Below are 25,355 nucleotides of genomic sequence, written 5' to 3'. Positions count from 1 at the left end.
TTTGTATAATTATAAATTATTTTATTAAAATAAAATAAAATATATAAATAAATTATTATTAAATATAGAAATATATAATGTCACGTCAATTAGCAAGGAGGAAAATTATTTTTTTACATTAAACCTATTTGGTTGGTGGTTTGAAGAAGAGAAAAACTGAAGCCTTTATACTTGGGCTTTTTATTGAGGCCGATTAGCACCAAGTCACCAATACGGCCCATATATTATTAGCCCAAAGCGCTTTGGGACGGGCTTACGAGCTTTCTGTTTAAGTTTACCAATACCTGCAAGTTTCAGAGCATAGAGCTATCTGGAATGGAGATTTGCCGGCTGCCAAATCAACCGGCTGTTATTCATCTCCGGCAGGGTCAAACTGCCGGAATATATTCTATTAAAACGCCACAGTTTTCATCCAATATTAAATGCAGTGTAGGTGAAGAATCCAGCACTAAAAATCCGGATTTGAAAAATCGAATGTTCATTCTGGGGATGGGTTTCGTAGGAAAATTCTTGGCTGCAGATTTGAAAAGCAATGGATGGTGAATAAGACTTATCCTTGATCTCCTTTTCCTCTTTTTGTGTAGTTGAAGTTGTGAAAAGAAGCAAGCTGTTAACATTTGTGTATTGCGTAGGGAAGTTACAGGAACTTGTACCAGTACTGCACGGAAGAAGAAATTAGAGGAAATGGGGTTGCATGCGCACATATTTGACGCCAATGAACCACAGTGAGTTTTCATGTCATCTCTCTTATTCATATAAATGTTCTTTGGTCAGAACTCAGAACATAACTCTACTGTTATTGGAAGCTTCGTCCTCAACTCTTTTAACATAACAAATTAAGTACGTCGTTGCTGCAAATTTTGTCTAAAGTTGAATATGGATCAATCCTTTCGGATGCAACTAGTCGCCTCTTAAAATAACACACTAGGATTTTGCTGTATATGACGTAACTGCTACTGGACATTAATCAATGGCTAAAATGGCCAGAAAATGATACGATAAAAAGACATAGTATAATGAAAACAACTAGAGAATAATTGAATTCTCAAAATCTAAAGGAATAGAGGCAAACCATGTTTTTATTTAACTAGGGAAGTGACTTCAAATGATAAATGCATAATGTGTAGACTTCGAATCGGTGGAGAATTAGAATGTGAAGCAAAGACTTTAATGGCAAGAACTCCTAAGCTGTTGTTGGTTTTCCCTTTTGTGTTTACTCCTTTTTCAAACAAAATATACAGTACACAATACTTTCATGAATGAAGTGAATGATAAATTTCTTTGTTAAGTAGCAATTAAGTCTCTTTGATTCAGTTTTTTCTCACACTGTTGTTGTAATAGTTACTTCATCCAAATAAGATCAAAGTTAGGTTGTGTTTCTTATATCCAGACTAATGTGTTCATTGATTTCTGATTTAGGGTGTAATGTAGGGTCACATATCTCAACCTCCATACTTGTAGGCGGTTTTATAGAAGAAACACTCTTTCTATCTCCCCCCTGTTCTGATAAGTGTTTATGCTCTTTTTCAGACAGGAAGTCCTCGATATCTTGAAATTCCATTCACATCTTCTTATCTCCATCCCTCCAGTTTTGGGTGTTGGTGATCCGGTAAATTTACTCAGTATTATGCTGCTGTTATAGTAAGCAATATGACATAGGTCGTGCTAATTGTAGAGACCTTCCATGTTGACGTGTTTATTGATGATGTTCATACTAGATATTCCTAACGACTTTTTCTTGGTCACGATATTCAAATGAACTATGATAAAAAAGAATAGAAGTTAATTTTGTTTCTTCTTATCGTTTATCTTAATTTTATTGTGTTTCTTTAGGTGTGGAATTCTTCTTCTTAGCTACGTTTTGCTATTATGCTCAATAGTTAGCAATATCATTTATTTGAAGATTCTTTACTTTTGAATCTAAAAAATAAGGTAAACTCATGCACCGAAGCCATAAAACTTTCTATGTAACTGTAGAATCTGGAATGGAATGGAGCTATATGGTATCATGAAAAACTGTAGGAGAAGTTTTTAGTTTACCTTTCCACTAGCTTGAATATCTAGTAATAGTTGTGTGTACTGCAGATGCTTCGGCATAAAGAATTGCTAAAAGAAAGACTAAAGGATGGTAACCTCCAGTGGCTTGGTTACTTGTCATCAACAGGTATGTCTTTTTTAACTATTGCAGGAAGAAATTTTGCGTTTGTATTGTTAATCACATTGCTACATGGTAAAACTACTTCTTTGGACAGACTGTATTCACAAAGTCTGTTATTGACTACTGATCCTAAGAAATTTGTTTCCCTTTTGGATTATTAGGTGTTTATGGAGACTCTGGTGGTGCATTGGTTGATGAAGAGTAAGTCTACGTTAATCAAGCACTCAATTTCTTTGGTGCATTCGAAGTAGTCATCCTAGATTTATATGTTACCGTATTTCAGGTTTCCACCTAGCTCGACGACTGAATTGGCCAAAGCAAGGATAGCTGCAGAGGAAGGATGGTTACATCTGGCTTGTGATGGAAGGGTCTCTGCCCAAATATTTAGATTGGGTGGCATATATGGTCCTGGTAGAAGGTTGCTATGAGGACATGTTTACTCTAATTGGACATTGCAATTGTTTTTCTCCGGATATGCTGCATCCAGCAGTTTTAATCTAATGAAGCACTCTTTGATTTAGTTGCAATCTGGCTTACTTTTACTAATGTTTTATTGCAGTGCTGTTGACACTATTCTCAAGCAAGAGCCTCTGTCTAAAGGTCAGAAGATGAGATTCTCCAGGCATTATACCTCACGTATTCACGTTGCTGACATCTGTCAGGCTCTTAAGGCCAGCATACAGAGGCCATCTCCTGGGTACCCATTTTCAATAACACTACTCTTTGTTCATCCAATTAGATTGTCTTAAATGTACGATTTATGTTTCTTCCTTTACTACCAAGATAATAATAAACCATGCCTCTGAAGTTGGTAATACCTTGTCCGCATAAAACTGGATTAGAAGAAGCTTTAGCACACTTTTGTATTTGCTTCTGCTCAGGGGTTTCTATGTGCAATAACTTTTAGGTCATTTTGATGGGGGGTACTTTTCAGCTTTCTATTTAATTATCTTGTAAGTTTCATCTTAATCAGTTAATTGTCTGGTTTGGCATTTCAGGCAGATATACAATGTAGTTGATGACGATCCTGCTCCTAGAGAGCAGGTATTTAAGTTTGCTAGGAACTTGGTTGAGGAGAAATGGCCAGGCCACCTAATCTTCAACAACTCTGCTGAAGAGGTAAAGTCTCTAATCCCGCAGGGAGGTTCAAGGGGAGAGAAGCGAGTCTCCAATAAACGCATTAAAACGGAACTGGGAGTGAATCTGCTTTACCCTACCTATGAATCTGGATTGCGGAGCATTATTGAACGCATAGAAGTTCCATTTGGCGTAAGTTGATTGCTCTATCATCAGACCGGGAATGGAAGGTTTCCAATGTATGTGGTGTTTAGGATGAAAAGATTGAGCTATTAGGATGAAGTAATTTTATCGACGTGATGTAGCTCAGAATGCTGGCTGATATGACAACTTGTTATCCTTTTTATTTTTTTTCACAGATAATAAGATAGTGATAATGCATTGTTGGAGAATCTCATCCGCATAATAGTACGCATTTAGTAAGACCATGTGACATAGTCTTTTCTTTCTAAATTTGGACAGATTTGATTTTGGAGTTGGAAAAATTTAAAATGAACTTGTATTCCATATGCAACGAATACAGCTACATTAAAACATTAAACAAGAGGACAAAGAGAATTCCCAAATCCATTACGTAGTGACGAGATATATTTCCTGAGCAAATGTAACAATTTTTTCTCTAGTTATTGAAATTAAATTAGATGTAAAGTATTTCATTCCATTTTCCTAATCGTATTCAATCCCTTCCATGTCAGAGATTTAAGATAGTTGAGGATAAACATCATTGAATTGTTACTAGAAAAGGTATGCATATAGGGATTGGGAACAAGTGTAAAATGCGGGTGGATACGTGTCGAAGTTATCTAATTGACGCAGCGCATGTTCGCCGCATATATGAAAGTGGAAACGTCTTTTGTCGTTAGCTACTATACAATCCTGAAATGTTCCTTTTGATTTAGCAGGTGAAGAGTTAATATGTTTTGAAGGATAATGATGAATTGCCCCATTCCATCGACTCTTCTGTCCCATACTGCCCTGCTCATCAAGTGGAATACAGGTCGTCTGTTCAAAAGCAATGGCAAGTTGAGAGTAATAAATCAAAAAATTCGACGTACTATTTCTGTCTGCTTGCGTGCATTCAACAAATTAAGTAAATCAAAACGGGAATAACTTGTATAAATTTCAGAAGCTAATAATTTAAATATACTTTATTTTGAAATTTTACGTATTTCATTAGATTCTGAATACATTAAAAAAATGTCCAAAATACATTTATGAAAAAAATAGGTTTACAAGGCAACCATTCACTAAAATGATTTCGATACAATTTACCATAATCTAAGAAATGATTAAATTTGAAAATCACTTCTATTTTAATTCGATAAAGATTAATTTTCTTTTTTGAACGAAGATAGTATACTTATCAGGCTTTTTCTTCAATAAAATAATAGGTCACAACTTAACTAGGCGTACATACCCTGGCTTGATTTGTACTTAATGTTTGATGATATAGCAAATACTGTACAACTCCAGGATTGATAGTGAAAATTAGGAGTAGTTGAACCCGGCCAATATAGCGTGTCTAATTCAACATGATGCCTCCTTTTACAAGAATGGTTCGTATAATCAGAAGGGTGCAGTCCATATATTAGTTCAGGTCCCCTTTGCATTACTGAAGAGTTACTGACATTAATGTCAAATGTTGCTAAAACAAAAAAAATGCCAAAAGCTATTTAAGCTATCTTGTCTTTTACTGCGTGCTGCATTAGAGCCACAGTTTCTGCCGCGTATATCATATTGACATAAAACATACTTCTATATTTCAATTATATGTCATTAATCGAAAGGTAAGACTAATATATAAAATAAAAAACTAAGAAGAGTAGCATATATAATACTAATAATAATTGAATTTAATGAAATTAATACATTAAACGTTTAATTAGCAATATGTTTGTCATCTTACAGGTAATTTGTCAACGATTAATACCGAACATTTGTTGAAAATAAAGTTTTGATTCGATAATATACAAACAAATTACGCTTTCTTTTTTTTTTTTTTTAAACAAACTACGTATTAAATATTCATACAGCATTGTTTAATTACAAAGCATGAGCATCTTTTTCTTTTTTGTTAAACGTGTCAATGAATAAAATCATTTAAAAACAATAATTGATGATAAAATAAATACTGTGTCTATATAAATGATAAAAATTTCATAATAAAGGGTTAAAAGAATTGTTCAACTAAATAATAAATTTATCTATTGCATTCGCATGAAAAAAAAAAAAGAAAAAAACTCAATCGAGTACTATAGATTTCTTTTCCGAGTGCTCCCAGCAGTTACGGGCCACAAGAATAGGTAGTAACTTGCCCCGTAGTTTTGAGGGGCAGAAACGTAAAAGCAACGCAGCAAGGTTACAAACTCCGAGCATGTTTTTGTTTTACTCCTATTTGTCTTCTTAGTTTTGAGTACTTACTATTCGACCTCGGAGGGGTTAATGCTATATATATATATATGTATGTGTCCCTCAGTTTAGTACTGTTCGATTCATCATTTGTAGAAAGAAATTAAAAAATGAAGGTACTTATGTTGTTACGACAGCAGCAGAATTCAATAGCGTATTGTGTAAAAGAGAACAAACCATGCGTTGTTGGTTGGGTGAATTTGTATTTCAAAGATTGCCTTTGCAATGTCCGTGATGAATTCTCTTTCGGTTTTGGTTTTGTAAGCCTAATCTGTTGGGCTGTTGCCGAAATCCCACAAATTGTCACCAACTTTCGAACCAAATCCAGCAGTGGTGTTTCACTTCTTTTTCTTCTTGGTTGGGTTGTTGGGTAATTAATTTTATCTGTCATTATTCCATTTTTCTTCAGTTTCACAATATCTAAGAACCATAAATCTCACCATTTTGTTCGATGCAGTGACGTATTCAATCTAACAGGTTGCCTTCTCGAGTCTGCAACGGTGAGTAGCTTAAAATATCATTAAATTAATTTGGTTTAATTAATGTTTTTCTCATCTTTTGGTGTTCTTTTCTCTTCATGCAGTTGCCAACCCAATTGTACACAGCTGTGGTAATGCAATCTTTTTATTTACTAATTAATCATACGAGTGGTGTTTTGTTTTTCATTTTTACTCATCTGTAAAATATGGAACAGCTTTACACAGCGACTACTATCATACTAGTGCTGCAAATCTTGTACTATGATTATTTCTACAAGTGCTGGAAACGCAGTGAAAATGAAACTCGACAATTAGAGGTACAGATTAAACATTCTCAAGCTGATTAATTAATTTAATGACATGATAATCGACGAAAGAAAGATGATTTGATTAACTTTAATTAGGTGGAAGAAGTACTGAAGAAGCCATTGAGACCACAAAAAACAACAGATTCTGGGATTCCAATACCCTGCAGATCTGCATCACGCCCCATGGACTTCTATTTCATGTGAGTGTTTTTTTCTCAATTTTTCCCGTGTCACATGATACATGTCTTTTTATATAGAAGTAGTTAATTTATTTCTCAAATATGGTAAGTTAATATGAACTGAGGAAGTTGTCAGTTTTTCGGGTGGGTTAATTAGATTAATTTATTGCTAAGTATTTAAATATCTGGGAACAGGTCTGCAAGATCATTGGCTGGCAGCTCAACCCCGCCATTTAGGTCGAATTTGAGGCCTATAGCAAGTGAGCCGTCTGCAGTGGGGCTTAACCACAATTACTCTTCAGATGATGATACGGTTGATGCACCATTAAGTATTTCTGTTAGCCAACCTAAGCCCATCCCGCGATCTGTAAGTGAATTAGTTCTATTAATTCTTATATTGATTTGTTAGTGTTGGTGTTTAGTTTAGTGCAAGTTGAAAATTTGCTGATGTCGCTGCTTGCTTATAATATTATTGATTTGTTAGTGTTGGTGTTTAGTTTAGTGCAAGTTGAAAATTTCTGCTGTCTCTACTTGCTTATAATATCGTGCACATACTGTATGTACTGTGAAGTATTGCTGGTCCCAATATATGAGACAAGTAACCAATATTCCCATAGGCATAATGCCCAAAAGCCAAGTCGAGAGGGTTTCTCTACTTTGTCCACTTCCTGTATATATATGTAATATTGTAATGTGAAATATTGATGGTCCGAGTATATGCCAAAAGCATCATATATATATTCCCACAGTCATTGTGCCCAAAGGCTAGTTGAGAGGGTTTCTCCTCTCCTCGGCGGAGCCTCAAGGGATCTGAAAAAAATGCAAGTATGGCCCACCTAAAATTCGAATATATGAGCTCAATGATTTTGAGTTAAATTTACCGCTGTCCTCTACATCAGAATTTCCTTATTTCAAAGGGATTTGACAATTTATATACTCCATAATAAAGAATCATTTTTCCATAATTTTTTCGATGAATTAAAGAAATTTAAAATTTAATTGAATCCACTTTGGAGATGTAGTTTCATTTTAAACCTAAAAGTAATTTTATATATTTTTCTTGGTTTGGGATGGTAAAAATTTTGATGGTAGACGATTTTCAGGCAGGTTATGGAGCGTTCTTAGCAACAGCGTCTGGAATGCCTCACCAGACGAAGGCTTTAATTGTTGGATTTGGTGGAAGAAAACTATTGCAAGTATGTTTCTTCAGTAATTGCATCTTAATAATGTGAAAGTTTCAGGGCTGATTCCGGACATATTTCTTTTCTGGCAGGAGCATGGGACGGAGCACAGTGCACTTGGCCAATGCTTGGGGTGGATGATGGCTGCTGTCTACATGGGCGGTCGGATACCTCAAATATGGTTAAACGTAAGTCATGATTCTTCACTTTATAGTTCCAAGAACATGCTAACAGTTAATGTTGCAGTCCTATTTTGTCTAATGTAAAGCCATTGAATATATTTCTTTGTTTGACAGATTAAACGAGGGAGTGTCGAGGTAAATATTGCACAGAATCCTCCTCTGGACTTTTTTAAACTTGCATTTTGGGCATCAAGCAAAAGGCTAATGTGCATTCTTTTTACACCATTAACAGGGCTTAAATCCTTTCATGTTCGTATTTGCACTCATCGCCAATATCACTTACGTAGGGAGGTAGTTTCCCCTTTATTTAACTCAGTATAGTTGACATTTCTAAATATATTTGCTCTGTTTACATATATATGTTAAATCGTACTGAATATATGAAAATTAATTTGTCATTAAAATACATTCAATAACCTTTTAATAATTTGCTTGTTCTGTTCACGTGATGCAGTATACTACTTAGATCTACTGAATGGAGTAAGATTAAAGCCAATATGCCTTGGTTGTTGGATGCTGTTGTCTGCGTTGTGCTCGACTTATTTGTATCCTCACATTTCTCCTTCAGTTTTGTCTTGGCAATTTCTCAAACAACACATTTATCTGTTCTTTTCTTATACCACTTACTAGTAGTTTATTCATTTTTCCAAACTGTCGGGCCTTAACACATGTATAGATCATATTACAATATGTCTACTACAAATACTTGCGAAAGAATCCTTCCAGTTCCAATGGAAGAGAAGACGAAGGAGCCTACAAGAAAGCAAATAAAAATTGAGGACAAATTGTTACAGCATATGGCTAGATGTTGGCTACTTTACTCTATACTCCTGTAAAGCCTTGGGATCTCACTGATCTGCAACCAATTCGGGAGACTGTTGCAGCTAATCTCCTAGTAATCGACTCTTACCTCCCTTCTAAAATTATCTAATTTATTAACCTGTGTTTCGTAACTAGTGATGAACTTACTATCTTGTGATCAGAATCTTATTCTGAACTGTAGAAGAATTTTGGAAAGGTTCTTTTAACTCGTATGCCTCTAGTTTAATATAGCCAGCACATACCTTGTTACGTATCTTCTTTAGTTTGAAAGGTTACATGTTTTTTTACATTTTCACATCATAGAGCTGTGTCTTAATCTATAAGGGGCTATATTTTGTAACTTTTTTTTTTATCGTCATGGATGTTCAACTTTTTCAATTTAATATATAAGAATTTCCCTAAAGAATATGGCCTGCAAATGATACGTGAAGCTTATGGGCCTCTTTGTTGGTCCAGAAAAGCTGCGTACGTAATTTTGAATGACAAGGTGAAAATTCGCAGACTTTAATCTTTATCCTTGACTCCTTGCAAACAACAAGGACAATGAATTAATGTTTGTCAATTAGCTCCTTGTGACAAAGTTATATCAAGAATGTACACGCTTAAAGGTGGGAGTGCAATTAAAAATCAACGTAGGAAGCAGCATGACTTGTTCGTATCTGCATTTAACAATGTACTCTATTTACTCAAAGCCACATGATTGTGTGAATGTGGACCGTGGTGCTGTGATAGCAGTGACCATGAACAAATTATTGACGTTTCAATTAACAATGTGTGGCTGTTTGATCATTCAAAATCTTTTAGTAACTTGGATATATTTTCAGCACATCACTTCACATGTGGGTTTGATTTATTTTCACAATTTCTGAATTTTTGTCTTTGAATAATATATCATGTGTATGCTCTTTTATCTTATAATCTAAAAAGTTAAAAGTGCACACTTTTTTTTTTTGTCAATAACCATTTGGTATCCGATATGACTGTTTGATCACTAATCATCTATTTATACGTTCGCACCATCATGAAGTGATCCATAGCAGGGCATGGGGGTTCAAATTCAATTATTAAGGGAGAAGGAATTTCATTTAAACTTCTTGATGTTAACTTGCAAAGTTTTATCCATTTAATTATATAATGACATCAATCTCAAGAAGCATCTTCATGATTGAATAAGATGAGTTATTGAAATAACGAGTCACTATCAATAAAGACATGACTCTTTGTATTGGGCTTCATAGCAATCCATTTGCGTATTCAGAGGCATAACTTATGGCTTAACAAGTTATGTTTACCGACAAAATCTTGATTACAGTTTCTCAATAAAAGCATGCTCTTGAAAATAACATAAATTCATTTGACTTGTAAAAGGGCACATAATTAGAGCATTTGACTACCTCTTAAACTTTGCTTTCTACATTCTTGTCTTTACATGTTACAAACCAACTGTTGAAAAAGACAGAATTTGCACTTATATGATTCTTTATGTGCAGTGGCTTAAGCTCACTCAGCTCCTTAACTTTATTTTTTATTTAATCAGCCGCTGACAAGATTTAATATGAAATGCTTAAAATGCGGAATGACTTTTGTAGAATCTGTACATGTTTCATCCATGTGGTTTTGTTTTAAAATCTACCTGACTTGTCCCGCCAACACACACAAATCCCTCTCACTGCCGACACTCTTCTCCTCTCTCTTTTCCTCATCAAATTATGTGTGTGGTCGACGCATAAGTATTTTTTGGTATGATACTAATTATTTTTCTGCCACCAACTAAACATACACGTATGTCACTTTTCTTTTTTTTTTACTTCCACGGTTCCACCAATGTGAGTTATATAAAAGATGATGACAAGGAAATCATAGAACGAGGTTCACTTTAATTGCAAAAAGAAAAAGAGAAAAAAGGAAAGTATGCTTTGGTGAATTGAACAAGAGCTTACAAGTGAAGAAATGGATACTATATTTAGATGAAATGAACAAACAGTAGTCCTTTTTTTTCAATTGTTGTTTAGAAAAGCCTAAAATGGTGGGAGTGAGAATAGTAAGTGCGTTATATTTCATGGTATGTCTCAAGAATATCATGAACTATATATAGCAGACAAGGCTACGTCTTATTTCCTTTCTTTAATAAACTTAATTGATCGCAACTAAAAGATTTCATATCATAAATGATTTCATGTCATAAGTTCGAAAATAATACTCTATCAATGTAAGAATTCATGGCTAGCTACTGTATACTATTATCTATAAAAATAGTAGACCTCACCTAGCCCTTCTGGGGTGACTAGCTACGCCATAACACAATCGAAGAGGATCACAAGACACAGATCTCTACTCTCGATGTCAACTCTAATACACCTGAAATCATACAATAGTATTAGGCAAATTTGAGAACTTACATGAAAAAAATAAAGAATATTTGAAAGTAATTCAAGTACCTTAAGATTCAATTGTATAAGGTGTTTGCAGCAGGTCATAAGGTGACCATAGACCATCTAACGGACAAGGTCGATTGGCGTCAAGTCGAGCCCATGGTTTTCCCTTTCCACTCCAATGCAATAGACTAACTGGACCAGGGTGCAAATCCCGACAGAGTCCATGAAAATTATCTCCACCAAGACCATGTTGGTTCCAGCTATGATCCACCGGAGCTATATTTCCAGCAAAAACAAGCAGAAAAGGGGGTAAAGATCCCAATTCATAAATCCTCATTCTCTTTTGCAACTCCATCCACTCCACAATCTTAGTAGTATAATCCCCTGCTCTCCATCTCTCTAGATCAATAACCATCACCCCAGTATTAAAATAACAAGGCCTCCGATTTCGATTCGCAAAAGTCAAGGAAAGAGAAGGATTCGACCAAAAAGTCGGCGTGAAGTAAGTAGTAAAATTAGCATTGCAGTATTCAGGTGCTGCTAAAACAGAGTCCCCTGTTAGAGGCGTTGCTGCTAATTCAGCAATGTCGTCTACTAAAACAAGGTCCGAATCAAGATAAACCACCTTTTGAAGTTGTTGAGGAAGTAGATCAGCAAGATAATTGCGAGCATAATTTAAAGGACAATCTAAAGCAGAGCGAATTGAGGTTGAAATTAGTCCTGCTACGGCTGCAACATGTTGAATTGGATAAATTGTGAATTGAAGATACGGAAATGATTTCGTAATAGTCAAGTTCAAATGTGTGGATTCAGCAGATGAAGAAGAGACAAAATGGAATACAATGTTTTCTGGGCAAGAAGAGTGTTGTAGCACTGAAAGAATAGCAGCCATAGATCCCCTGAGATAAGCTATATCAAGAGTCATAGCTACATTTACTGAAGAATTAATTGAAGAACAACTCGGGGAATTATAGAACTGCGGCGCTTCTTTAAAATGGAGACTGGAATTGGAATCAGTGTCAGTGATTGCAGAATCAGTACCATTTAGTGTGGATAATAAAGAGAAAATGAAGAACCAGAGGGGGGTGCCCCTAAGTTTAGGCATAATGGAGCAGGGAGACAAATTATAAAACATGCCACACAAACATCCTTAGATATATATACTACTCCTATAATAACTTCCGTTTGCCCCGCTTTATTAATGGTATAAGTAAGAATTTATTTAGTTATAAGTACAGTGTTTAAACTGTATAAATTCAATTAGTCAAAGAAAAAAAGTAATCTAATGGGTTTTAGACCAACTTATTTATTACTGGATTCTATTTTTCATTTGGGAATAAGTAAATTGACTTTTTTGTTTTAATTTATGAGTCAAATATCATGATTCATAATTTATTTTTATTATTCTAGATCTAAATTAAATGCTCATAATGATTTTTTGAAATTTATTTAAATATTATTAAATTATTTTAATTGAAAAAATAATTAAAATAAATCAATCTAAATAGACTCACGTGACAATAAGAAGGTCTAAGCCAGTTGGCACGTAGTTCATGCGGGTCTCTTTATTTTATTGGGGGCTTTCTTCCTTAATTTTTGGGTTAGTTTAAAATAGATGTCAAAACTAGGTTTAACATTTTTAGAACAAAAATCATGATTTTGCCAATATAGCGTTACGATGCAATATTCTTCAAACCAAAATAAGTGAATTTGGAGTGTGAGACATCATTTATAAAAGTTTATTAAATATATTAAGTAAAGAGTTATTTGAAATTATTGCCCATTTACTTTTTCCAAACTTTTGTGAAAAGTAAACATTTGAGATTTGAAAAACTCATTAGAGAGAAGAATAATTTTTGAAAAAGTTGATTAATAATCTCTTTGACTTAGAGAAAATCATTTATTTTGAACCTACTAATAATTAACTACTAGAAATTCACTTAATTTAAAGTCTATGTATTCTAAATTTTTAGGATGGCGACAAAATCATTATAAATTCTAATTATCGAACGGCAATATTAAAAATGCGGCATAAAATTTGAAAGTTTATAATTTTTTATTTTAAAATAAATTTATTTTTTTAATTAAAAGGTTTTAAAAATGAAAAGAGTGTAAATATTTAAAAAGATAAAATAACATAGATAAAATACTATTCAAGCCAAATTTACCATATTTTCTGGCCAATAGGATTTTCCCTTTTTAATAATTGAGTTATGAATAATTTTTATACATGTTTAGTGGAAAATAAATAGAAACTAAGAGGTAAAAGATATGCTGTGGAAGTTGAATATGGAAGTGTCCCCAATTTCTTAGTTATTATTTTAGTGCTCTTTAGCGGGTCGGTAGTATTGAAGTCCATAAGGAGAATAACTCCAATGAAATGAATTTCAACGTTGGCTCTACTCCAAGATAAATTCGATGAGTTTTTTTAAAAATTAGATATTTAAAAATTATATGAAAATATTATAGATCGTAATTTTGTATATTAATAAAAATAAAAAAATTTATCAAAAATATTAATTAATATTTTTATGATTTAACTCTAAAAGGAAAATGATCATGACAATTAAAATTGGGAGAAGATATTAAATTTGGAAAAGTTTCCATTGGACTAGTACTATTCTGCAATTTCTATAAATATCGGCATTCCCCATTTAATTGTAAACCTACTTCTAACTTTAGCTATTAAAGCATTAGTCAAGTACTTTCTCTCCATGATAGTTGTATATCATATTACAAACAACTATCTCAAATTATGTTAATTTATAAAATTAAACTAATATTAATTATTTTTATAATTAATTAAGTTTTTGAAGTATAAACAAGTATGTAAAATTTCAAAAGAAAGAAATCATAAGGGGTGAATAAGTAAAATAATTTTTATCTGTGATATCTTAAAGAATATGTAAAGAAGAAAGTGGACAACGAAAATCGAACAAAGGAAGTAGTTTATAGTTTATACTTTATATCTATACTGAAATTTGCCTTATGGATATTTACACATGGACGAATTGAAGAGAGGGTCGATAAGATCTATCATAAATCGAAATGGAAGTGGAATCTAATAGTTGCAACAAAGTAACAAGTAATAGGGACTTATCGTCTTTATATAGCTTGCTGCATGCATGCCCCATGTGATCCACTACTGAGATATATACTATGCTCTTTATTTATTATTATCCCTAAACGACTTAATTGCCCTAACCTAAGCTTAAACACAATGCAATTTTTTTTTATATCTAGATTACATTTTGGCATATGTTCACCTTCCTCATTCATTAGTATTTAGTTGATACCAACTGTCACACATGTCTTGGAAGGGCGACTAGATTAGAGTATTAGTATCGTCGATATGAAAAAATCAATATATGAATATCAAGAGAGCATTAAACGAAAGCTTACAAGAACAAATATTATAGGGTTAATTGAAGGAATAAATAATGCAGTGACCAGTATGGTTTAGAAATTGTCATTTAATTGCCCTAATGATGAATAAATGTATATATTAATTTCACATGTTCATTGTTTTAAGATGTTCCAACAGAACTGAAGGAGACTGACACTGATTAGTGTGTAGTTACTCATTATCAGGAATTAAAATCTTGTCTCTTTAATATAACTAACTAATATATCACATCGACTGTCTTTGCTCTGCTTTATAATTATTAGAAACATATTTAATTTAGAAAATGTTGAAACAAATTGACATCAATTTTAGTCAAAATAGAAGGTCAATTTGATTACCTATATATAGTGAGTAGGAAATAGGCACTGTGATTCTAAATGTTACGATATATTTTCGAACCTTTTTGTGTTTTCACTTTGGCACACAGCTGTTCTTGCTCTTTAATTCAGCTATGAATCCAATAATGTTAACGCAAGAAAATCATAGAGGTAAATGATGGGTAAATTGTTTAGAAACTGCTGCTGATCACTTTGCTTGTCATATTTTTAATTTGAGTGTTCCTTAAAATCATGCTCGTAGCTATTATCCTTAAACATATTAAATGTTAACTTTCTTCGATTAACATTTTATCTTAAATTTTTCTTTAGTAACTAAAAAGAGCGTTAAGTTAATCTAATCAATCACAATAGTGAAATATATATAGGTATATTTTGTAAGCTAATTAATTGGTAGTAATGTTTATCACTTTCAAGAATATGTTGATTTTCTAAGGTAAACCATTATGGTCCGAAGGGAGCATCTTTGGCAGATAAAAATGTCATGATTTCTTTGTTGTAGAGCTTTTTTAGTTGGTTGGTAAAGTAAAAGTGGAGAATTACTTCGTACCAAACATCATTGAAACTTTAGCTTGTAAACGGAGAAGGACTCATTTAATTTGAAACCTCCTCGTAGTGAAGCATTAGTCAACAAAATATTAAAAGCATTAGTCAAATATATATGTGAATTCCCTGTTTCACTTTAATGCAGATGGACCTACTTGTGATCTGATCCCATTTCCCTTTCAAAAATCTTTCCTTGTCTTATTTACTTTTTCTCTGACATCAGTGCAATATTTGAGAAGTAACTAATCTATGATCCCAAAACCACAACCTGATAACCTAACAATATTCACCATTATAACTACTACCTAACAGTAAGCAGTTCAATAAAAAAGGAATACAACTATGAGACGGTCAAGACGATACCTGTCAACAATGGAAATTCTCCTCATCACTGATCTGATCTACTGTAGACACTGTTCACAAGGTAGGCAAAAACAGGCACTGCAAACGAGCAAAGAACATTTCAAAGAGGTAATAGAATAGTTCCTCCAAACTGTCATACAGAACTCATTAAAGATGAAACTGAACTATCTGGAAACTGGACAAGGACTTGCCACCTTATCACATTAATCCAACTATATTTTCTAAACTTCTCATGGAATGCTTTTATCATTACATTTGTCATACGTTCACCCTAACCTATTTTGTACAGACACCAACCAAACGTGAAGCCCTGCAAAATTTTTCGTTATTCAAGGGCAAAGTATTATCAATCAAATTCAAATCAAAACACAAGTAGCCACACTGCTATTCCACTATCGTAAATCCTCTATTTTCTTTAGGGTAAAGCAGGGGTTAGAGAATGAACTATGATTAATAGAACTAAAAATCACAAATATGCCTTCACCGTACTGTCCAACATCACAAACAAATGAGGTTATAACCACCCAACTAAGCAGATGACCAAAAATCATTACAAGCCATCAAGAGCATGTGTTACTTTGGTATCCTTACCCAACAGAAGGTGCAAAAATAACGAGCTAGAACCACTTTAAGTATACAAAATATACACATTACACAGATATAAACTTGTTACATTAAAGTAACAGAGTGCTCGCATCTATAAAATCACCAAAGTTAGTAGTAACTTCAAGGTGAGTGCAGAATTGACATATCCACATGCACAAAATCTGATAGCCAACATTAGCATCAGGGATAGACTGAATCCATTCTTTAGCCTAACAAATAAATTAGCACAAGAAAACCAACAAGTAAAAACATTAACTTGAGATTGCTATCTGCTTGTCCTTGAGCAGTGTCTTGAGCGTTACGAACATGTGGCCCGTGATATGCAGGAGTATATCCAAAATGGTGATTTGATGCGGTAGGATATGCTGTCGGACCAGGAAATCCATGAAACTGGAAGCTGAGCAATGAAGGGAGCAATCCACCAAAACCAGCAGACATAGTAAAATTACCAAATCTTGCAGTTGCTGTTGGAAACAATCCTCCCATGTGCCCAAATCCATGATTAGGAAAATGATTTGGTTCAGGTTGAGGAGCAGTTTCAGGTCGTTGTCCAGCAGGTCTACTAGGAATTTCAAGGCCAGGAATTGGTTTTGATCGGGGATCAGTAGAAGTTCTTCCTCTTCCATAAAGTGGAACTAACTTCTCCTCTTGAATAAGTGCCTTACAGACAGGGCATTCATGGCACTGTGAGTGAAGACGTAACCATCTATACAGACATGGCCAACAGAAAAGGTGACCACAGAGTGTCACAATGGGATCTTGGGCCAATTCAAAACATATGTTGCATTCAAAATCACCAGCATCATTGTTCCCATCTCCAGAGGAAGAAGAAGAGCTTTCAAATGCCCTGGTAGTTGAGTCCTGCATCTCACTCAGTTTTATTTGAATTGGAAATATCAGAAGTTTGCAAACACCCAAAACCTGACAAATAAAAGTATTAAGGGTTGGTCAAAAAGAATGAAAGCAGATGCAAAAGGAATACCAACTCTCCATTTAAATACACCTCAAACAGTGTGTTTGGTATGGCAGAAAAATGATTCACCATGAATATGTCAAATAACCGAAAAGGTTCATACCAAGTATACATTATTTCGACTACAAGGACAGAATGACTTCCATCACGACATTTTCCTCTACGAATATATTTTTCCCTTAATTCTTACATAGTATCTTTTCTTTCAACTAAAACAAGCTAAATTTTCATTCTAAAACCCTTGGATTAAAAAAATCAACAAGACACTCTCCTAATAAGCTACATTCCGCCTTGTATTGCTATATTTCACAAGGATATATAAAAACAAAAGACAAGAAAATGATATCTCAAGACCACAGGACAAAAAGTTAGATGCTATAACCTCTTGCTCATATGAAGGATATATACAAACAAAAGACAAGAAAATGATATCTCAAGACCACATGACAAAAAGTTAAATGTAATAACCTCTTGCTCATATGGTAGATCTAACTGATTTTGCATAAGCCGAACATTTTTCCAAAAGGAAAATTACGCATACGTTATAATATACGATAAAAACCAGCACTAAACGGAAACCTCAAATCTGATCAAACCCTATGTCACGACAGCACAAGCAATAAATAATTTCCAATGCCAAACTTCTTGAAACCGTCTATATCAATCTTATGTTCATTTCAGATTTCATTATTCGGGCCCAAATCATGGAAAATTATTTGCCTTTAACGCCTCAATTATTACACAAACAACAAAAAGGTAAAAACTAAAATCTCCGTAATCTTGATTCTGAGAAATCAAGATTTCAATCGAGAAAAGATTTTCGATTTACATAAAAACAGAATAGATCAGAAAAAAATCAAATTTTACATGCAAATTGAAAAAAAAAATTAAAACGAAGAAGCCTTCTAGGATGTATGAACGTACCGATTCAGAAGAAAAGCAAGGGGATTCAAAGGCAATGAATGGATCGAAGCTAAAATGCGGTAATTGAGCCCTTCAATTATTAGTATTGAACAAGTATTGACTCCATAGAAGAAAGAATCTAGGGCTTTTCACCCTGTCTATCTCCCAGAGTTCTTACCTAAATTCATCTCTAATTTCAGTTATACCCGGGAGACGGTCAAATGGATACCCGTCGTTGCTTTTCTATTGGGCCCTTTTATGTTTTATGAAGAGGATGTTGGATTAATAGGCCGAAGCCCAAACCTTCATATTCTGTGGATTTTGGGTTGATTTCATTTTGGTACATCTTAAATGTTTAGCCAAAATTAATGTAATTTGAATAAAAAAAATTACCAAATAATGTATTAAAAAGTTTTTATTAGTCTTATTCAAATTATCTAGTAGTAGTTTTAATAAGTAACAGTGATTTCTATCAAAATCTAATAAATTAAACTATAAAATGAGAAAAAAAATATGTAACTAATATTTTATAAACTCAATAATAAATCAATATTGTTTTTCATAATTAAAGAGTTTTAAAACTGATAGAATATCAATCTCCTGTTTTTCTCTTAATTAATTAGTAATTAGTATTCTTTTTTTATAAATGTCTCCTACATTTTTGCTTCCTCGTTATCTCTCCTTTTTAAAATTCATAGTAAATCTTATTATACATACCTTTATTCTCTAGTTTATTTTCTAAAATTCCATTACATAATTGAATTCACTCCATTAAGTAAATCAATTTGTATTTAGCATATTTTCTACACAAATCGTATACTAAAATATGTTTGTATAAATTTTGCTTTAAAAAGTTACGTAATTCAATTTGTATATCATTATTTTATACATATATATATATTTATATAATATAATGTGGTTATAGAAAATAAATAAATAAATCAATTTATATATATCATATTATTTTGTGATTCCATATATATATGTGCTCGAACAAAAATAGTTTTCATATATATGTTAGTACTAAAAATATTTTCTATTAATAAACGCTATAGAAATTCTACAAAAAATTCATTCACACATCTTAACTTGATGGAAAATTGATCTAAGACTCCAATCCTTGTGTCATTTGTCTAAGTGATAACTTGAGAAATGGAAACAATCAAAAATGGAGAGAAAGTAAATCCATTAATATTGTAAATTCGATGGGATATAACCGCTTACAAATAAATAGACCTAAAGACTAAAAGTAAGCTTAGAATCTGATTCTCCTATATTATTGTAAATAATTCTAGTATAATGGAGCATAAGAACAAGAAAATTTTGTAGAAATTGTAAAAAGTAAACCTTTTGAGTTGTGGATCACTGAGGAAAAGAAATTGTGGGGCATCAAAGGTTTAAAACGTGACCTAATGACCCCCTGCTTCATTAAAAAGTTCAAATATAATGTGTTTGAAGAAAAAATAGTTACATAGTGGAGTCACTTATAAGGTAATATACTAGTATGTAATAACTCTGTATGGTATGATAACCTAACTTGGGATGATATTATATTTGTTATTACTGAAATTTTCTATAACATAGATTCGCTGAAAAAATAAAGTCTTTGAAAAGACTAAAGTACTTATGATTATGATATTCAACATAAATTATTTGTTTCATCTTGAGCTATTAATGGTTTTTAAAAAACTCTTTTACTTGATTAACTTAACTTAAATATAACCTCAATTTTGTAGCATGAGTAAAACATAACTCTGAAATTTCGCCTAGTTTAGAAGGGTTTTCAACACTTTTCTAGACTTTTTCTCATAAATTTGAAACTATTTATTATATCATGTAACAGATTAAAGTGTATTGAAAATTAAATTAATTAAATAAAATAATCACTAAAACTATCAACCATTCTAAAATAAAACTAATAATTTACATCAAATTAATAAATATTCTCATATACTTATTCCTACAGTAAATTAATTAAAATAAGTCATAACAGAAAAAGTGGCAAAAAGGGACTTTGATATTCAACATTTATAGATGAGTCCTAGGCCTATTAATATGAGTATAATAGCAGAAAAATTTATAAGAAGCCGTCATTTTTCCACCGAACATTTCACTCAAAGCCTCGTAAAAGAATCGGAGCTACTACTGGTGTACCAAAAAGTCTAGCAGTGGAACTACGCAGTCTTTTGTGCAAAACACGTTAATTCATTATCAACTTTCTGGCCTTTTTAATTTCAAATCATTTCTCCATCTCATTGCAATTTGTTCGATGATTCACATCGTGCGTTATTATCTCTCCCAGCACCCTTCTGTTGTAAATTTTCGTTGGAGTCATAGCCAATCATGGGGTAACACGTGGTTCTTCCTCTTCACCTCCATTGCTGCCTATGTTATCTTCTCCCTCTTCCTCCACCTTTTTCTCTGCCTCCTCTTCCGCAACCGCCGTCCTCTCCCTCTCGGCCCTATCCCTGCCGTTCACTCCCTCTCTATGGTCCTAATCTCCCTCACCATCTTCACCGGCATACTCCTCTCCGCCGCCGCTGAAATCCGCGAAACTCGATGGTTCTGGCGCCGTAACAAAACCACCGCTTTCCAATGGCTCCTCTGTTTCCCTCTCGGCACGCGCCCTTCCGGACGTGTCTTCTTTTGGTCCTACATTTTCTACCTATCTCGCTTCCTCCACACGCTACGTACTTTCTTCTCCATTCTCCGTCGTCGAAGACTCTCCTTCTTTCAACTCTTCAACCACTCCATACTCATATTTATGTCCTTCCTGTGGCTAGAATTCTCGCAATCGTTTCAAGTACTTGCAATACTATTTACAACGCTTTTATATTCTGCGGTTTACGGTTACAGATTTTGGACGGCGATTGGATTGCCAAGCGCGTGTTTCCCCTTTGTTGTAAGCTGTCAGATTCTGTTACTGGGATGTCACGTTGTGTGCCATGTTGGGGTGCTTTTGCTCCATTTCATGAAAGGTGGGTGTAACGGAATTGGGGCATGGCTTTTCAATTCAGTGCTCAATGCTGCTATCCTATTTTTATTCCTCAATTTTTATGTGAAGGTGCACTTGAAGAATAGAAATGGAGTAAAAGAAACTTGAAGTTACTTCTTTTTTTATATATATAAATTTTTGCATTGATGTTATGTCAGTTGGCTTTGTAAATTGTTTTAAAAGGAGAGTTCGATCTTTAGTATTACTAATTGATACATCTATCAGAATCTATAGCCAATGATGAAGTAGTGAAATTCAGCCGGAATCATGGCAAAGTTATTTCACGCATGGTCAATTGCTTCGCTTTAAGTTTTTCGGAGACACAAAAAGAAAGAAAACTTTGCTCGCTGTGTTACTCATTAACTTGTTATATAATTGTTGTGATAATATATATTAGTACTATTATTTTAAAAGGGGTAACTCATGAGGGTCTATTTTGTATGGGTAAAAGTTAAAATGTCGAGATTCTTAGTTGTGCGCCCATCGAACATGCACACATACTTAGGAGTTTCGATGATAAGGTTATTATTATTAATAAATTATAAATATATATGTGAGAACTGAGAGTATCGTGAACGTGGCGCTATATAGGGAGCTAGTTAAAATTCTCATCCAGGTTAATTAAGATAGATAATACTAATTATAAAATTCTGGAAAAAAGAGGAAAGCAGTTAGATTACATATCTACTTTAAGGCCAAGTGGCCCTCAATAATGCAATATACTTTAAAAAGATTTAATATTGGAATATAATATTACGCTTCTGTTGGTAGCGAGTACCGAAGTTTATCCATTTATCTTTTCATTTGAAATGTTACTATCTTTGTTTCATATTATAAATATTTTTTTATTTATATTTATATTAAAAAATAAGATGGTTTTATTTTTATATTTTTATTTAATTAGTTATAAGTTTTCAAAAATAATTAAAGTAAATATGTTTTTAAAATTCATTAATAAGAATCTAATAGATAAAATATAAATTTTATAAAATAACATATAATTATGATTCATCTATTTTTAAAAAAGGATAACTTATAATATTGGACGGAGGTAGCAATAAATTATTTGAAAGTTTCAGTGCACTGCATTCTCCAATGGTATAACCTATTACTCCATCCGTCTGACGGGCTCATTTTTACTTTGACATTAACTCCTAATAATAAAAATTAATACTATGAATTTATTATTTTTATTCTTATTGATTTATAAATGTTAAAATTAATTATTCATTAAAGAAGTTTTTTTTTTAAGATATTAATTTTCTAAATAAATTGAAAATATAATAATAGGTAAAAAGTTTATTTTTAGCTTGATTTCTAGGAAAATGACAAATAAAAAGGCAGAATTAAAAAGTCAAAATAAAACAAATTAAAAGGGAGAAAAGGAGTATCTCATAATTTCAAATCAATTCTTGTTATAATTTTTAAAAGACAAATAATTATCACTTTAAGTAATTTATAATTACTCTCTTCGTTCACTTTCACTTGCTATAGTTTTAATCATTAAGAAAAAATAATTAATGAATAGATATTTAACAATCTATCCCCTATTAAAAGATATCTTAAAAAAATGAAAAATATGTATTTAATGCTAAGGATGAAACATGAATAAAATTATTAGTTTATCTTGACACAACTGATCTTTATCTTTTATTTGAATTTTGTGTGCTATGTAAAATTCGTATTGACATTGGAGGACCACCAGAGTTTTGGTGGGACTCATGTCAAATTCTTTAGTACTTAATTAGAGATCTTAAATTTAAATTTAATTATAATTAAAAAAAATTTTAGTAAAATCTTTTAATATATTTTATGCCACTCTAAAATCAAATTAGAAGGAGCTTCAAATCATATATGACACGAAAACATCCAATAAGTATTAAGGGGTTACGTTTCTTAATGTCATTATTTGAACAACTCTGTCCATCTCTTGCTATTATTTCCATATACCAATCATTGTGTAAAAGTCATTGAATTGGAGTCTTATCCCAATCTTATGGGGCAAAGTATGTGTCGACACAGCTCTCAATAAGAGTGGAATTATTTCTTGTCAGTTCCCCAATGTTCCTAGATGCTGTGCAGTGATCATTTTTTGTGGAGAGTTTTCCAATGAGCTTATAATATCAATGGCACTCCAGTTAATGTAAGACAAATATTTGTTTACATCAAACTAAGAATATTGTGTTATATGCATGCATATGTAAGATAAATATTTATTCCTATAAAGTGTATGCTCCGAGTTAAGAATATAGTTTTAATGTAATTAAAATTAAAGTAAATATAGTTATTAAACTTGTAAATGGTAATAAGTAGAGTGGAAAAGATTCGGTGGAGATGGAAAAGTTTGACATGGCACTGGCAGCATAATTATTGGAGTTGTACTTTAACGTGCTAGGTAAGTTTTTAGCGTGCTGCCATTAGCTGTTGAAAAAAAAAAGGGCAGTCAAATCTATAATTATTTGGTTTCTACTTAGTACTTAGCAGGAATATTATGGAGATTTAGATACAATAATATCAGTGATTAAATTGCTCAAAAGTATGGCACATTTTAGGGTAAAGATGCACCTTGCAACTTTAAGTAATTATCAGATTGATCTACTAAGATATTTTGGGAAAGAAAAAAGTTTTTAAAGAAATTAAATAAATGAGTTTTTACTTTTTTTTCTTTGCGTTCGTGAAGAAAGTTAAATTTATTATGCTAAAAGTAGTTTATATTTAATCTTGATAAATGATACAAGAAAGGATTCGATATCTGTTATATATACATATAAATTTATAAATAATATATTTTTTGTCGAAGGGGGTTTGGATGAGCCCCTTGTATGAAGGCAGCTCCGCCCCTGGTGTCCGGGTAATCTCTGGAGTAAATATAAGATGAACATTAGAACTGTGGAGAATACAAATCAATATAAAATGTCACTTAAAAGTAACTTTTTTTTCTTACGTTAAATAGTTATTTTCCTTATTATTAATAAACTTAATTTGCTATAAGAAATGTTCTCCAAATATGTCGATGGGAAATATGTCTAGTCTCTCTCCTCTTTTACATAAGATATTTCTTTCACTATTCATTCCCCAGTTCTATCCTTTCATTGAAAAGGAAAATATATTAGGAAATAATTTTTCAAAATGTTAATATTTTAGCATTTACATTGTTGTTTAATTCTTGAGTGAAAAAAAAAGATGGAAAATCGAAAAAACTTTGATTATTTTGTCTAAAAACTCTAGTAACTCTCTTGAAAACGTCAATTTAAAAGAAAATTATGTAGTCTCAAACCCTAAAAAATATTTTAAGGACAACAACAAAATTAAAAAAAAACTAAAATCAGTAAGTAAATAAATAAGGAATCTGAAAAACATAATACCCAAATCATTGTTAATCTTCAAATTAAATCTTGCAACGAAATTAAAATATTAATATATTGAATAGAAAATCTGTGGAATTGATTTGGAAGAATGTTAGAGAGAAAAATTAAAAGAAGAATAAGAAAAGATAGAAAAATCTGGAAATTTGATTTGGAAGAAAGTAAGAAAGAGAAATTGATAAACTTAAGAAAAGAAAGAAAAAAAATTAAAATGACATTAATATTTATCCAATTACATATGAAAATGTGTAATCTATGAGAGAGAAAGAAAAACTGTAAATAATGAGAGAAAAAATATTAATAATATCATAATAATTATTTATTTTCAAAATAATGACATTTTTGACATGTTTACTAATATTATTAAAGTATGGATATTATCACTAAATAAGTTGATTTTTTTGACTAGTTAACTAAATTTTCCTATATATTTAGGTGTCAAATTTGTTGTTAGATATGGATCAAGAATTTGTCTCACCGAGTCCAGTGGGCTTTGTACTCAAGTTCACAGTTTTCTGTCTGGGCCTCTGCTCTATCTGTTCTTCACATTACTAGTACCATTTCAATCTTAAAAAATTACTTCAATGGCTATATTTTGATAAATAATTATTAACTGTAGCAATATTTTTAAATTTATTATCATATATAATAATATTATGATATATCCGTAATATGTATAAAAAGCAAATTATG

General features: G+C 32.3%; 5 protein-coding genes across 6 annotated transcripts; 3 read left to right on the top strand and 2 right to left on the bottom strand.

Annotated features, from left to right (window-relative positions):
• Positions 1–145: 145 nt before the first annotated feature.
• Positions 146–3,627, top strand: LOC101262271 (uncharacterized). 2 transcript variants are annotated; one of them, XM_004232042.5, is made up of 8 exons: positions 146–539; positions 633–725; positions 1,531–1,609; positions 2,086–2,164; positions 2,320–2,359; positions 2,442–2,576; positions 2,718–2,855; positions 3,157–3,627. In XM_004232042.5, the coding sequence occupies exons 1-8, from the start codon at positions 316–318 to the stop codon at positions 3,434–3,436; spliced, it is 1,068 nt and encodes a 355-aa protein (XP_004232090.1). In that variant the 5' UTR covers positions 146–315; the 3' UTR covers positions 3,437–3,627. The 2 variants fall into 2 exon arrangements, with proteins under 2 accessions (XP_004232090.1, XP_010316185.1); XM_010317883.4 differs by having other exon boundaries at positions 299–539; positions 638–725.
• A 1,775-nt stretch (positions 3,628–5,402) lies between these two features.
• Positions 5,403–9,200, top strand: LOC101258619 (vacuolar lysine transporter YPQ1). Its single transcript, XM_004233600.5, has 12 exons — positions 5,403–6,014; positions 6,102–6,144; positions 6,228–6,254; positions 6,339–6,440; positions 6,528–6,631; positions 6,806–6,977; positions 7,714–7,806; positions 7,884–7,979; positions 8,088–8,108; positions 8,206–8,264; positions 8,428–8,518; positions 8,650–9,200. The coding sequence occupies exons 1-12, from the start codon at positions 5,755–5,757 to the stop codon at positions 8,749–8,751; spliced, it is 1,170 nt and encodes a 389-aa protein (XP_004233648.1). The 5' UTR covers positions 5,403–5,754; the 3' UTR covers positions 8,752–9,200.
• A 1,732-nt stretch (positions 9,201–10,932) lies between these two features.
• LOC101262578 (probable galacturonosyltransferase-like 1) lies at positions 10,933–15,898 on the bottom strand. Its single transcript, XM_004232043.5, has 2 exons — positions 11,234–15,898; positions 10,933–11,153 (listed from the first exon to the last, which is right to left on the bottom strand). The coding sequence occupies exon 1, from the start codon at positions 12,303–12,305 to the stop codon at positions 11,235–11,237; it is 1,071 nt and encodes a 356-aa protein (XP_004232091.3). The 5' UTR covers positions 12,306–15,898; the 3' UTR covers positions 10,933–11,153; position 11,234.
• Positions 15,899–16,422: 524 nt separating this feature from the next.
• On the bottom strand, positions 16,423–18,560 carry LOC101263175 (uncharacterized). The gene is made up of 2 exons (XM_004232046.5): positions 18,324–18,560; positions 16,423–17,347 (listed from the first exon to the last, which is right to left on the bottom strand). The coding sequence occupies exon 2, from the start codon at positions 17,291–17,293 to the stop codon at positions 16,631–16,633; it is 663 nt and encodes a 220-aa protein (XP_004232094.1). The 5' UTR covers positions 17,294–17,347; positions 18,324–18,560; the 3' UTR covers positions 16,423–16,630.
• Positions 18,561–20,227: 1,667 nt separating this feature from the next.
• LOC101263656 (fatty acid elongase 3-like) lies at positions 20,228–21,587 on the top strand. Its single transcript, XM_004232047.5, has one exon. The coding sequence runs from the start codon at positions 20,572–20,574 to the stop codon at positions 21,403–21,405; it is 834 nt and encodes a 277-aa protein (XP_004232095.1). The 5' UTR covers positions 20,228–20,571; the 3' UTR covers positions 21,406–21,587.
• The last annotated feature ends 3,768 nt before the right edge of the window (positions 21,588–25,355 follow it).

The sequence above is a fragment of the Solanum lycopersicum genome, chromosome 2, assembly GCF_036512215.1.
Source record: "Solanum lycopersicum chromosome 2, SLM_r2.1".
Classification (NCBI taxonomy): domain Eukaryota; kingdom Viridiplantae; phylum Streptophyta; class Magnoliopsida; order Solanales; family Solanaceae; genus Solanum; species Solanum lycopersicum.
The sequence above is the reverse complement of the archived record's forward strand: the minus strand, read 5'-3'. Positions and strand labels throughout refer to the sequence as shown.